Below are 14,784 nucleotides of genomic sequence, written 5' to 3'. Positions count from 1 at the left end.
GTGGATTGTTCTTTCCTGGCTGCTTTTGTTTTGTTTTGTTTGAGGTTATTTTATGGCAAGAACAGTTAGAAGCAGAAGGTTAGGGAAACAAAGATTTTTCAGATTTTGTCCCTGCTTACTGAACTCTGTCAGGTGCATATGTTCATCTGGCTTAACTGGGCTTGCTGAATTGGGACAGCAGATCTGTGATACTTCTCTGGAACAGGGAGCATGTTTCCCCTGCACTGGAAGGGGTGTTGATTGTATGTAAGTGAACTTCTCCTGGTGCTCTCTGTGTTACGGTTATTGATGCTCAGGAAGCTCATGTGTTAAACAGCAAACCTTCAGAAGGAGTATCTTTTCCTTTCTGCCAGATATTTAGATCTGATATAAGGAAATAATGTTGTTCCAAGTGCCAGTTCTCTGGTTAGATGAAATCTTCAACAGCAAGAAGGTGAGGATATCAAGCACTACATTGGAAGGTGTTGAGATTCACCACACAGTACAGGACTCCTAATGACACAACCTGTTAACATGTTTCAGAGCCCCCCTAAGCAGCTCAGGGAAGGTCTCTTGACTGATTCTGATGTTCAGATTTCCTTCAGAGCATGGTTTTGCACTGGGCAGGGTGGTGGCTTGCTGTCAGTTCTTCCCCCTTCCAGGGCCCCAGGGGTCTCAGGAGTTGCCTGTATACCATCTTTACCATCTCAGGAACAGTCTGCCCAGGGATGCTTGACCATGTACTGAACTCGTGTACTAATTAACGAGCACATATGCTGGAAGAGAGTTGTATTCTGGACCACTCTGGGTGGGGGATAAATTTTCAACATAGACATAAGTATGGCATTATTTTGCTGACACATGTACCTTGCTGAGTCCACTGGTTTACAAACTAAATGGTCAGGGAAACAAAGCCAGTATCAAAGGATGCTCCTCAGGGACCATCATGCTGGCTAATATTTATGTTCAGTTGTAATTGTTAGCAATAACATATCAAAGTAGAAAAGGGGGAAGTTAAATGCCATCTTATGAGACATGCTGTAAGGTGTTACTCAGAGCATCCTTTCTCCTTACAGTCTTGAGAATTGTATCTCTTCCACATTCTGGAAGGCTGAAATGAAAATACTGTTTTAGTTGGATTTTGAGTTACTTTTCAGAAACAGCAGTCAAATTAAAGGCATTTCAAACGTGACTGCAGAGTATGGATAGATCAGGAAACAAGTGGGATTTTCAAAGCCATCTAAGGAATGAAGGTGACATAAGTGACCTGTGAGCACTCAGTCATTAGTTCCCTTCATCATCTGTGTTCACAAGTGCTCTTAGCCTGGACGTAACTATGCGTTGTATCATTACAGTGACAGCCAGCTCTCATGAGTGAAGTTCTGCTTGTCTAAGCATGTTTTGGTGGTCTAATGACCAGTGCTCGGTGCTTCTTCTGGCTGCTCACTGTGGTTTCGCAATTGCTCCTTGTCAGAATTTACTGACACAGCTGTGCTGACAGAAACCAGTCATGGGTCTGGTGATGTCTCACCAGGACCTACAAACTCACCCTTCTTGGATATGCTAGTGTGTTACTAAATGCACATGACAGATGGATCAGTGTGAAGCAAAAAATAACGTTTATGTCATTGTTTAATATAGTTGTTTAGTATAGGGTTGTGTATATAAATCACAGGAGTTGAGCTTATGTGGCAATCATTCAATCACATTTCAAAGGGGTAGAAGAGAGGAATGGTCAATGTGATATGATTGCTTTATATATATAGCATATCTGATAAGTTTAATGCTGAGTTGAACGTAGAAGGCTCTATTAAAGTCACTTGCTGTTCTCTCTGTGACAAGGCTAGGAGGACACAACAATGGTTTTCCCAAGCTACTTGCTGGATTAGCTGCCTTCTGCATCAAAGTCTTTCTTTACCAGGCTTCCCCTTGGATATATTAACACTGTAAGCACTGCTGTGAATAGAATATACACACAGTGTCTTGGTTTTAGGTAACTCATTTGAGATCTTATATTACCTTAGCCTCAGCTGCTCAGGGCTCACCGTAGACTCCAAAGTACATCGTAGAGGTAAGGCCCAGCTGAGCTCTACAGCTACTACCTGTGTGTAAGCTGGCTTGCTTACAACCATCCTGTGTATGGCTGCCACACACTGCTGTGATAACTAATACCCGAGCCACAACAGTGTAAAGAAACTCCAGGAAGAGATTCTATTTGGCAGGGGACTTACTCTTGAGATGAGACTTCTTGCTCCTGCAGACAGATGAGGAAGAGTGCCTGATGTGCAATAGGAGCCTTTCAAAACCGTCACCACTCCTGTCATTTCTCAGATGCTAGTGTAAGCACGTGATGTTACAAAGACTTTGACTCCTGGGGTAAAGATAAAGTACCATATCTTAATCATTTATCTCCCTTCTTCCCCTTTTTATTTCAACCTTCCAAGAATTTTTTCAGGACAGAAAGATAAAGTGATCTGGGGCGCGGTTCCCACTTCTGCTCTAGGCTGCCGGTGTGACTGTGAACAGTAGGTTGTGCTTTTCTGTACCTCAGTTTCCTCTGCATTAGATTAGAATAGACCCAGTTTAAAAACCATTTGTGTAATTGTGCCAACGGAGTGCCAACAGAAATTGTGCCAGAATTGTGCCAACAGAAACAAGATCTGCAAGGCTACCAAAAGATATGGGAAATTGTAGAGGCTAGTTTTGAAAGATGCCTGTGTCAGACAGCCAAGGCTGTGGGTTTAGGTGCCTTACCTGATTAAATGTTTTAGAAAATTTAATTGGGAACCAGGCTGCAGAGTGCCTAAGTGCCATGGAGACTGTAGCTACAGCAACTTTCATGTCCAAACATTTTAAAATGGGGGCTCATATTCCTTATTTGCTGAACAGGTTTTTAAAATGCTACTAAGTCATAATGTGTCTGTTGTTGTTTGTCTGTTTTGTCTAATTAGGCTCTAGCAGAACAATTGCATTCTCTTTTACTTTGTGTTTTGTGCTGTGCTGGTTAGACATAAGCCTGAATTTAGTTCTCCTGTAGATGCAAGTTCAATAAAAATAACAATATTTTTACTAATGAGAACAACTATGTGAAGCCAGGATTCATGCTAAATGAGTATCCATTAGTGACACAGATCTATAATGACGGTTTCCTTGCTCTCTGTTGTGTGTCTCAATTCATTATAGAGCTGTCCATAATATTTTATTAACAACATTTAAATTTTTTTCTGGAACCATTGCCCAAAACTATTGGAAGAACATGTGCTTTCCCATAACATCAGAATGAGACAAGCGGCACTCTTTATTTTTAATATTGTACAGAAATGTCTTTCCTTTGGACTCAGACTTTGTAAATGGCAAGTAGCTGAAGACTAATGGAGCACGTGCTTCAAAGCTTTCCATCTGGTCCCTTGGTGAGCAAAGAGAATATATTGTCTATATTCCAGTCAGTCCTCATTATAAAGAAAAGTACTCCTGTCCCACGTTCCTGGAGGAACTCTTACCTTTACTCAGAGAGGGAGAGTACAAGTACTATCCCCTTATGCACCTGCAGGAGAAAAATGAGTGGGATAAAAAGAAAAAGAGAGTAGTTTTGTGCTCTGAAACTGGATAATGCACCTGTCAACAGGTGTTTATCTTGGTGACCTTCAGTGACATTTTCTAGTAACAGCAGAAGAGAGGCTAAAATTGTTTCAAAGAGACCCCATGCATAGGAGTTGAGTGAGCAAGAACTATGTTAATTTGAATGTGAGCAAAATTATTTAAATTAAGATCCCTTTTCTAATTTGTTACATCGGAATCTTCCTCAGAGCTCCTCCTTCAGTCATCTCATCAAATAATCCCTACTTGTTTGTTTTACTTCTTCACATACATTTGGGAAGAAAAAGGAAGAAGATGCTCCCCCCAATGGAGACCATCTGCTCTTTTCTTATTGGGGGAAAAGAAACCCTACAATTAGAGCCTTGTTCATCTTTTAGTTTTAACAAAAAAAGAGAGGGAAAGAAAGGGAGAACTATTATGCAAATACGCTGCAATTTGGTTTCAAATATTCTTTGTACTATGATGAGCAATTTCCTTTAATACAAACTCAGCCTACTTGCCAGGCCTTTTTTTTTTTGCCTTAATATAGGGAAGAAAGAAAGAAAAAAAAGCCTTTTATGAGTTGGGGGTATGCTGTGTTCCTCTGATGCCAACTTTTTCTCATCCTTTTTTCTTTCTTTCTTTGGCACTATTACAGCTGTTATTCCTTAAGTTGTCAGAAAGATGTCATATAGGTTTTTTGAGAAAGAGAGAGAACAAAAATAGCTCTACAAAACCATAGATTCATCTCACTTTTCATTGTTCCATTGCCATGATGAAGTGGTCTTGAAATGGAAGTCTCAGCTTAGTGAATGTCCTTTTTGAATGCCAGTTGCTTGTGATGGCGGCATCACCTCTAAGTACAGATATGCAGGGTTTTTGGAAGGAGTTCCCATGCTATTTGTCAATTTTTGGGCCGAGTAGCATAGCCAAGATTAAGTTATGGTCCTTGGTATTGGACAACCCAGCTTGCTAGCTGAAAACATACAGTCTGGAAAAGAAAAATAAAATGTAGAAGAAGTAAATGAATGTTATTTCTTGTTTACTGTATGGGAAGCTGAAGCATGGGAAAAAAATGAAGTAACTCATCTAAGATCTCTTGGGAGAGGACTTTGGAAGAATCAGGAGCTGAGCTGAGAGGCTCAGATGTAGAAAGCTGCTGCGTTCTGTAGTGGTTTTGTGGCAACATCAGGAGATGGGCAGCACTGCTCCTGCGGCTGGGCGGCTGCTGCACAATCACAACTGCTAGCTCAGGCTGTTGCTGTACAGCGGGCTGGTTGTATCCTAACGGCCTAATAAAAGTAGATGACTTTCAGTAGGACTCTGAGCATCAGACACATTTGAAAAGCACACAGTTAACCTCCTGATTTGTAACCTTTCGCAGGTTGAACTTTGGGAAAGCTTCAATCAACACATAAATGCTACATGCTTAAGCTTATAAAATATGAAGCGTGAAATGTCTGATCCAGTAAGGGATTTTAGCACAACTTAATCGAATATCTTGCTAAATGAGGCCTAACTGGCCATCTCACTACATGAGTGGCATAGTTTGCTTGCATTTAAAAAAAAAAAGCTGATGACCAGTGGATTGAACACAAATTGGGAAAATGTATTAAAGAAACAAAATTAAGGGAAGTAAAACAAGACTAATGAGACCTTTAAGAAAAGTCAAGTGTGTCACACTTACATTTTTGCTTCTGTGGCTGTAATGGGACAGGAAATATAGGGCAGTGCAGGATTTCTGATCTGAGCCTTCTCTGGATCTGTTTAGATAATGTGACCTGTTGCTTGGGGCTCACTACATCAGAGTGGATTTTGCTTAGATATGCCTAGCACTGGATAGACAACATAGGAATTCGTGGTACTGAGGGGACACTGATCCCGTTTAAGACACTCTGTGGGAGATTTTCTATGCAGAGAGTGTTTAAGCACACTGGAGTAACTGGGTCACTTTTGTTGTTACAGGAAGCTCTTATCATGGCCAGCATGGACCATCCACACCTGGTGAGACTCCTGGGAGTCTGCTTGAGCCCGACCATCCAACTAGTCACTCAGCTGATGCCTCATGGCTGCCTGTTGGATTATGTTCATGAACATAAGGATAATATTGGCTCCCAGCTTCTGCTAAACTGGTGTGTCCAAATAGCTAAGGTATGTAGTTCATGTTGCTCTTTTTTTGTCATTTTCATAACTAACTGAAAAACAGTCATGCAAAAAAAAAAAAAACAAAACAAAACAACAACAAACAAAAAACAAAACAAAAAACCCTTCCCTTTTGGGTTTTTTTGTGGTTTGGTTGGTTTGCTTTTTGGGCGTGTTTTTGTTTTCAAGAAGGTTGAGTAGCTCTTGAAATACACACTTTTGGCTACTTACACTATTCGAGATTACTTGTTGATGTGTAAACCAGAGTATTTTTCTTGACTGTCTTTCCAACTCAGTGTTAATGGGGGCAGGGGGGATCTTACAGAGGAGAAGGGGAAAGTGAAGGAAGAAATCCCCTGTGTGACATTTGGGGGGACTGAGCACAGAAGTATTTTTCAACCTCTACTACTGTTCAGTATTCATAGATACCAATTTAACCTGATTGTAGTTTTCAACCTTTCTGAATCTGCATTGCCAGTTAAATTCTGATATGCCATCAGTTGTCTGCCCCCACGTTGCCAAGAAGATAAATATTCACTTCACATCACTCCTTTGGGAACTAGCACGGTTCTGCTGTGTTTAAGACCTATCAAAACAGCTGAGGTTAGGGGGTAATATTGCTACTCTCTGCAGAATGGGAAATCTCAAGTGCTGGATCCTGCTTTGCTTGCTGTGGCATAATGCTCTGTGCCTTGCTGTGGGGTTTTAGGAGCAAGAGTGAAGCCAGTATCGTTCAGATACAGAATGCACTTCAGCAGAGGTGGAACAGGGTATAGGTTGTAAACAAAGCCCTAGTGTAATCCTTTGTGCAATGTTTTACCTGTGGTTTAGGTGTGTTTGTGTATTCAGTGTTGTGCCAAGACCAAGTTATTGATAATCAGTTGCAAATGGTAACAAGATGTAGCAGTGTGGAGGGCCATAGTTTTTATATATTTTAAAGGCTTTTGCAACCAGAGTTGTGTACAATGATGTTACTACAAATGTGAATCTGGAACCTACTTTTTATTTAGAGTTATTGAAAAGTTTAGATTATTTTGGTGAAAATGCTTTTTACATACAAATGTGTGCCACAGCTTGCCCTCTTGTATTAAATCTTTCACCTGAAGTGAATTTGCTACAACAGGTATAACGAAGTCTTAATTCAAGTTGGAATGTTAAACTTTTAGCACTGGAGAGAAACCTGGAGACTCAGCAATTGTTTTGCTGGACCAAAGAGCAGCCATCAAGTAAACGTTCACTAGTTTTAAAAACTTAAATGCAAAATCATCATTAATAGGGACTATTATCTTCCCAGGATCAGATCTGTTGTCAAACCTGCCTGAAGGCGACAGTATATGAAAGGACCGTAATGCTGGGTAGATGGGTTCATCCATAGGAGGGGTGGGGGACTCCCGAACCCACATTTTGGCGTTGCAACTTTTTGTGGATGTGTTAGTATCTGTGATTCTGTTGTGGTGGTAAAGCAGCCAGAGTTGCACAGAATATTGGAGCACACTGATGGGGATTGCCTGTATCTGGAGATTTGCAAGGGTTTGTTGAGGGCTGTTATCAGAGTGAGGAAGGTGGGGGAGAAAATACATATTCCTGTTTGAGTCCTTTCTCTCAACACAACCTCCTTCCCATCTGTTCTCCATTCTCTTGATTGATAGTGGCTGTTATTATTTGTTACAAAACATATACACAGTGGCATACGTGAGAAGATAACCCACCTTTATTTTCACTTTGTGTGTGCATATGGCCATTGACTCACTGGACTAATAGCTGTACTTGCTTTGCCATGGACTTTATGTGGGCAGCTGCTTTAGAGAAGCCAATAGCCTGATCCATAGTGGAGGCTTCCAGAGCTGACACATCCGTGGGAGGGTCTGTGGGAGCCAGGTCATGTTTTCCCACAGTGATTCCTATCAAAGTGAAACAGATTCCAAACTGATTTCCATTGTAAGGGGTTTCAGCATAATGTGGGCATTGGATTTAGGTACAATCATTTGAAAATCATTGCCTGCTGGTTTTCTCGATCACTGCGTGATGTGGGAGGAGAAGATGAGGTATTACAGATATTTGAGTTCTGAGGTGGAGGGTAACCAACTAGTGCAAAGAAGTGAGATCATATGTGTAATATTAACTGATAAAGTGACAGGAAGAGAAAGGGAGTTTCTTTATAACAGAAGTTGGTCTGTTATTGAGGGGAAGTTTAGTAAAGTTTATCTAGTTTATTGAAGTTTAGTTAAACTCATCTTCTTCCACATCACAATAATCTTGAGGTTATTTTTGCCTTGGCCTTGTGTTGCAGCATGAAGCTCATCCACTTGGTTACCCATAAAGGGGACAGCAGCAAGTGACTGTTTTCCTGAAAACGTGCAGTACTTGGTATATATGGCAGACATGTTAACGCTGGGACATTGCAGTTTGTCTGGATTATTTTATATTCCGTTTCTTCATGTGTCTCTTTCCCTTCTTTTATTTTTACTGCAGTGGTTGGTATGGAGACAATCAGTACGTGTCTGACAGGGAGTTCTGTGTTTTGCTGCTTTGGGATGCATATTGGGTGGTATTTAGGGGGGATGACTCTTTACAGATGAGAAGGTCACCGCAGGTACCAGCTACTTGCATACCATGCCAGCGTGGTGCAACCCTATCATGGAAGTAGACTCCAAAGAATTAATATGTACCTTTAACTCTCTATTTTCTTGTCTTTCAAAACCTTGCATGACAGTTGCATGTTGATAATCTTCCCCATCAGGTTGCATCTATGCGTAAAGATACATATCTTAATTATCATATAGGAGGCTATCGGTGAAGAGAGGAAAGAGACAGGGACGTATGAGGCCATGCACACCGCATAACATATAAGAGTAATGCAAACGTTGCACAGAATTTTCTGCATTGCATTGTGCTTTTTGATGGGATATGGGAATGCCTATTCCCTTCCTGTCTCTCAGACTGTGATGTGTATTGGGGTTAGAGAACATACACAAGAAAATATTTCAGAACTGGTAGGAAGAACAGTCTTTGAGATCACCAGACAAGGATTCCCCTTAGCCCAAAAAGTGGAATAAATGTGCTAGTCCCCTGCTAGCAGCAGGGTAATAGTAATACTTGTTTTCCACTCATCTGTAACATTTAACAGTGCCTAGGAATCAGTCTGTGGCCTGCAAATAGGAAAGATTCAGTTTGTGTACAAATAGGCTGGTCTCCAGAGGAATGGGTGCAGAAGGTGGCTATTGCATCGAGCACAAGTTTCCGTTCACTGCGGGGAAGGTCTGTGTGTCCCATGTACCTGTATCCGCTGTGCTCACATTTCAGGCTGTGCCACACAGCTTGAGAATGTCTCTCCGCATCTTGCTTTTCTAGACTTTTGGGAATGATTACTTGTGTCTTTCTGAAAGCTGCTAAAACTGTGATTAGCAATGTAATAAGAGGCAAAAAATATCAGTAACCTTCCAGCTCTGTTCTCTGCTCCCTGAAGTAGCTTCTGGTATCTTTTGTTAGGTACACCTTTCTACCTTCACCTTCCCTCTTCTTATGGTGAGAATTTTCCCCAACAATACCTCAATTCTGAAGTTCAAACTGATTTTTACGAATCGTTTAAAATGAAGTTGCTGCTGCAATACAGTTCCTCCCTACTGCGCTTTTCTCCATCTGCCAGTGTGCAGGCATTTATTTATCGAAGTCGTTGCTTCCGAGTTCACTTGTTCTGCCAGGCTGTTCATTTCCATATGTCTCTACTTCTGTACAACTAGATGGAAAAACTAGTTAGACACCGTGCCTGGTTGCCAACCTGCATATGGCTCTGGAGATCATTTCTGAAGGTTGATGATAGGGCAGTTATTAAGTATTATCTACTGCCAATTGAAAATAGCTTGGATGCTTTTTCTTTTTGCATACACAGATTGTGTTGAATTTATTCTGACTGTTATATCATTGTAGGGTAATTGTGTTCTCTTTGCAGAAGCTTTAGCTTCTCATTTTATGATGAAAGTTATAAAAATAGAGTAGCCCCTAAGCGTTCTGCATAAAATGTGGTTGTTAGACAGCAGCTGAGCGAAGGGGGTTCTTCCCTTCTGTTTTGCAGATGCACAAGGCATCTCCTTGTGTCTCACTTCTGTGTGTACTGTCTCACTTAGGGACCAAATGTTTAACGTTTTAGCTCTCAGTTCAGCACAGCAATTTTCTGTGGAGTTTGTCTACTAAAGTGGTAAACTATGCTCATGTGTCAAGATACTTCCTAGAGTGGGAGCAAGAGTGATAACGTGGTGACCTTAGGGTATGGAAGGATGCTTCATGAACAACCACAGTGTTGACTACTTGAGAAATGGATTGAGATTCAAATTCTGTAAGGTTAGCACGAGCCTAGAAGTTAAATGTCAGTAGGTGAATTCTTGTCAGCCAGTGTGTGAGACGTACATGTAAATCAGGAAGATTTAACAAAAAAAAAAAAAAGAAAAAAAAAAAAGAAAAAAAAAAGATTGTGTGTATTGATATTTCAGTATGTTTGATATAATTTCTCTCAGCAAGGGCTGCCCAAACACACTCCCTGGCAAGTTGGCGGTGTGGGGGTGAGGACATTCTTCCAGAAGTGCATTCAAGAAGAAAAGAAACATCTTGAGGTTTCTTATCAGAAAGAGTTGGTTATACTCTGCCACTATGTGTGGATAACTACAAGGCACCTGTATTTAAGGCTGATACCCTCTCAGTGTTACCTGAGGGGAAAAATCAGCTTGAGTCCTGTTGAAATTATTATTGCGGCCCTTTGTGCTGTGCTAGTGTCCTTGTCTGACTCAAGGGCATATAGAAATGTATTTTTGCTTTGGTAATGTTGCATACACCACTTGCTAAATTCAACATAGACGTTCATCCCAGGCAGCCCCATCTACTGTTTTTGTATTATTTCTAGTACAATTATGGTTGCATTCTGCTGCTTTTGTGTTGCATCTGCACCAATTTTCCTGAACAGTGTTCAAATGCAGAGAAACTTTTCCTGCCCCAAAGAAGACAGGGCAGAGCGAGAAAGGCAGCAATCTTCCTTGAACAAAGCAGCTTGCCTACGATCACCTCACTTGTAGAGGAGCTCAGCTCTCCTGGGTCTTAGCCAGTGCCCCATTCTGTTCTGTCCTGTATCCCCCAGGGGCTGCCAGACCTGTTTTTTTACTTTCTGAATGATAATAATTCATTCATAATCCCTCAGAATACTAACAAGGTAAAGCAGTAGTAGGTTGATACAGTGGAATGTCATGGAAGGAAAATCAAGTACTTCGGAGAATTACTTTATATACCTTTTCAATATAAAAGAATTCTCAAATTACCTTAACTAAAACCCCGCACAGTATCAGTTATCCAGGCATGCAGGAAAACAACATTTGAAAACACTCTAGGAAAGAAAAACAGAGAAGAACTTGGGGATTGAATTTTAATGAAGCAGATGCACATCTTCAAGTCTGTTGAGTATTATTCCAGCCCACTTGCAGTCGTTGCTTTCTCTAAAAATTCTCTGCCAGCAGTGCAGATCTGCAGCTGGGGGTCTTCAGGAGCCATCAGGCCAAAGCCTCCAATACCGCTGCTTTCTGCCATGCTGTTCTCTCTCTTTTAAACTGGTTCACGGTACAGGGCTCACTGCCCTTCTGCAGTTCTCTTGGCAAAAAGGAGGTCCTGTCTGCTGCCCACTTTTTAGAAAGCCATATTTTATTATTGCCCAGGGCACTGCTTCTCAACAGGGTGTAAATTCACAGACTATATGAAATTTGAAGGATCTATGTTGATTTATGCAACTGAGAAGCTGACCCAGAAGCTGGGACAGCGCTTATCTCGCATCCTAAATTAAATAGGTTTTGGCCTGTGCTGCTCATTTATAAAGGGAGGGCTGGGGGCAAGTGAGGCCCCTTGGCTGCACTGTGAGCTGAGGAGCCTTTCTCCTCCGTCAAGAATTGATGGATTAGGAATTACTTGTTAGAGACAGCTTTTGTTATTCTTCTGCAGATGGGATGAGAGAGAAGCTGTGTGAAGTGGGAGGAATCAGGGGTAACTGGACATGTTGGGAAGAGGTGGAGGGTAGTGGCTGTGGTTCAAGGTCTTCCTTTTTCATTAAAGAAGCCTACTGTTGAGCACAGTGACCGTTCCATCATGGAGTGAACAAAGGAGCTTAATGACAGTCATCTATCAGCTGTCCACATTTTAAGCTTCAAGATGTCTCTATTCCCAGAGCTCCTTGCCATGACAAGGCTAATTGTATAATTATAATGCTATATCAGCCCCTCCTGACGTGCTCACACTGGCAAGGACCAGGGCTAAGGGCTGTGATAATTATCACTGCAAGCAAGTACATTAGCATAGATGTAGTTTACTAATGGGGCTGCTCTATTAACAAGTGCAGTGTATAGAAGAGTAGGATCTAAACCAAGGACTATGAAATTAAAGCCATATTGAAACAAGGCTTTAATTGTGTGGAGGAGCAAAATCAAAATATGTGGGGAAAGTATGATTTTACTACCCTGCATCCCTCCATGCAGTTTTCTTATTAATTGTCACTATTTTTCTCACTCTGCTGGCAAGCCTGGATATCCAAAAATGGCAGATTGAAATGAAGGACCCTTTTTCTGGTGTCACCGGAGAGCTCTTACTGAAAGAGGGAATGCCATCGAGTCTCAGAGAGGAATTAATGCCTTGCCCATACCTAGAGACTTTTTGGTACCCTGCTGGGCAGCTCCCTGGGTTACAAAGATTCGTGTGAACTTGAGAAGCTCTTGCAACAAAGTTTAGGTGGATCTTGTGGAATTCTACATCCTAACTTTTGACTCCAAGTGATGAACAGATTTCTTTCTTGCTGTGGTTACCTGGACTGTCTTGGGCTTTTGTGAGATACTGAAGAACTGTGCTTAATTCTCTAAGATATTAAGATTTTATATTATTTTTTTTGATCTGAGGCAGGGCAGGAAATAAATTTTAGGACTTTGGCCATTGTGTCTGATCTGCCATGCTCAGATGAATGTGGTTGCACTGAGTACAGCTGTTGCTGTAGCTGGAAATCTCCAAATAAATCAGGGAATTGGATCCTATTAAAAATAATTACAGCATCTCTGCACTTTGCATGTTTCCTTGGCAGGCACAGTATTCCACATTTTGCTGTGTAGTTGCATGCCTATTTATGAAGGCTTTAATGCAGTTCCCCCATGTTTTCACTAGTCACTTCATCTGGAGTATTTAACTGGTTTAGTAACTTCTTTATCTGTTCTATGAACCTCAGTTGTCCAAAGGAGAAGTTTCCTGTGAAAAGTGTTAGAATGAAGAAATGCACAATAGAAATCATCAATCTAAATGTTGAACAAGTTTTTTTTCCCCTTTAATTCCTCACGTTCTCCTTTTGTCTCAGCCTGACTGTCCACTTGTCAATTTCACACTTTCTTTTTCTGTAATTTTGTCCATTGCTTTCTTTACTTTTCCCCCTACTTTTATAGTGTTTTGTCTCCGCCTCTGTTGCTTGTTGCTTTCTTCAGTGTCATTATTTCTCCTTTATTCACATTCTCTGGCTGCTTGGCTCCCTCTAGCTGGTACCCGTTCAGTGCTCTCAAAGAGCACAGGAGCGTCAGGCCTGCCACCCACCAGAGTTTCTATAATATGTTGTTGTGTCTCATTACAGGATTTGGAGAGGACCTCAGTTTCCTCATTTCTCTCATAATAAGGCATTTGGCATTGAGGGTTTTAATACCAGTTAACCGATGACTGCATGAACCACATTTGCTGTTCTAGTTTGTGGGGCAGGGATATTTGAGTCTGGAAGATTGCATCAGAACCACAGGAACACAAATATAAGATTCACTTTATATAAAAATTATAGAGATATCTTTCTTTCAGCTTTGTGCTCTGATCCTCTAAGGCTCTTCTGCGTGCTATAATAACCTTTGTTTAATGGTATTTCAGTTGTTTATGGTCTTGTATGTATATATATGTATATATTTGGTCATTAGCTCTAGAGCTGGGTGGAATGACTCAACCTTTGAAGGTGACTATCTCTCTCCACTGACTGTGCTGTCTAGAAGACAAGCGTAGGCTAACCTTGTAGCTTTCTGACAGCTTAATTTGCAGGGGGATAAATGTGAAGGGTGCGGGTGGTGACAAGGACACACAGGGAATCTGGAGCAAAGCAGGTGCTGGAGGACTAAGTTAAGGTTGGAAATACTAACACAAGTGTGGTTGGATTCTTTTCTGCACAGTATGGTACATGTTTTAGAGAGCTGTACCCTTCTGTACTCTATAAGGTCCTGTGAGCAGGAGAGGTTTATAGTGGTAATTGTTCTTTTTCCAGTCTTAATATGACTCCTTCTAGATCATCTAGGCTTCCTCTTGCCTCCCCCCCAAATCCAGTGGTCCCGAAAACAGTTCCATGGTTCATGGTTGTTAGAAAATAAGAGGCAGATTCTTTTCAGCCATTTACAAATCATGTCAGCCTTTGCAAAGGCACAGAAATTAGCTGTTTATTGCACAGATATAGACAATTTATTGTTTTGTTAAATGAAAAGTGCACTTAGCACTGACATTTATAGGGACTCTGATACTGGGGACCTGACAGCCACAGGCTGCATAAGCCCCAAAGGCTGGCTTTGTCTGGACTTACCAGCATTCTCATCAAGTACGCTGAGCTGCACTGGAGAGGGGGGAAAAAACACCCATTATTTTTCCTAGCAGTCCCCAACAGACTTGCCTGGGGAAAGCATTATTGAAAACCACTCCTAAATCAAATTCAAGATATTATAGGAGCACCTACTAGGGTCTGTCAGGATTTCCATTACAAGCCCATATTTTTCAGGTTTATAACTCAACCATAAAATTTTGCTCTGGACTGTGACTTGGCATAAAATGTCTCAGCCTAAAGCATTTTTTTATTATTATTATTATTCAAGAAATATATGTGGTTAGATATTTTTAAGTTCCTGAAGTTCAGATACAAAAGCTGGATTTCTCTCTGTATATACCCATAAATTAAAATGCTTTTTTCCCTAGTGAATGCCTTTCTTTCGACATTGTATTTTATAACATAATGTATCCTGCTTGATAACTACAAAAAATGAATGACCAAGGCATTGATATTTAAAGTTA

At 41.0% G+C, this 14,784-nt stretch overlaps 1 protein-coding gene across 4 annotated transcripts in view; it reads left to right on the top strand.

The window, feature by feature from the left end:
• ERBB4 (erb-b2 receptor tyrosine kinase 4) overlaps positions 1–14,784 on the top strand; it is a 626,958-nt gene that overhangs the window by 521,804 nt on the left and 90,370 nt on the right. For all 4 annotated transcript variants that reach the window (XM_065069063.1, XM_065069064.1, XM_065069066.1 and 1 more), the window contains exon 20: positions 5,521–5,706. In XM_065069063.1, coding sequence (XP_064925135.1) covers positions 5,521–5,706 — 186 coding nt within the window. The remainder of the gene's footprint in view (positions 1–5,520; positions 5,707–14,784) is intronic.

Source organism: Columba livia, chromosome 7 (genome assembly GCF_036013475.1).
Source record: "Columba livia isolate bColLiv1 breed racing homer chromosome 7, bColLiv1.pat.W.v2, whole genome shotgun sequence".
Taxonomy (NCBI): Eukaryota; Metazoa; Chordata; class Aves; order Columbiformes; family Columbidae; genus Columba; species Columba livia.
Note: the sequence above shows the minus strand (reverse complement) of the source record. Positions and strands in the feature narration are given on the sequence as shown.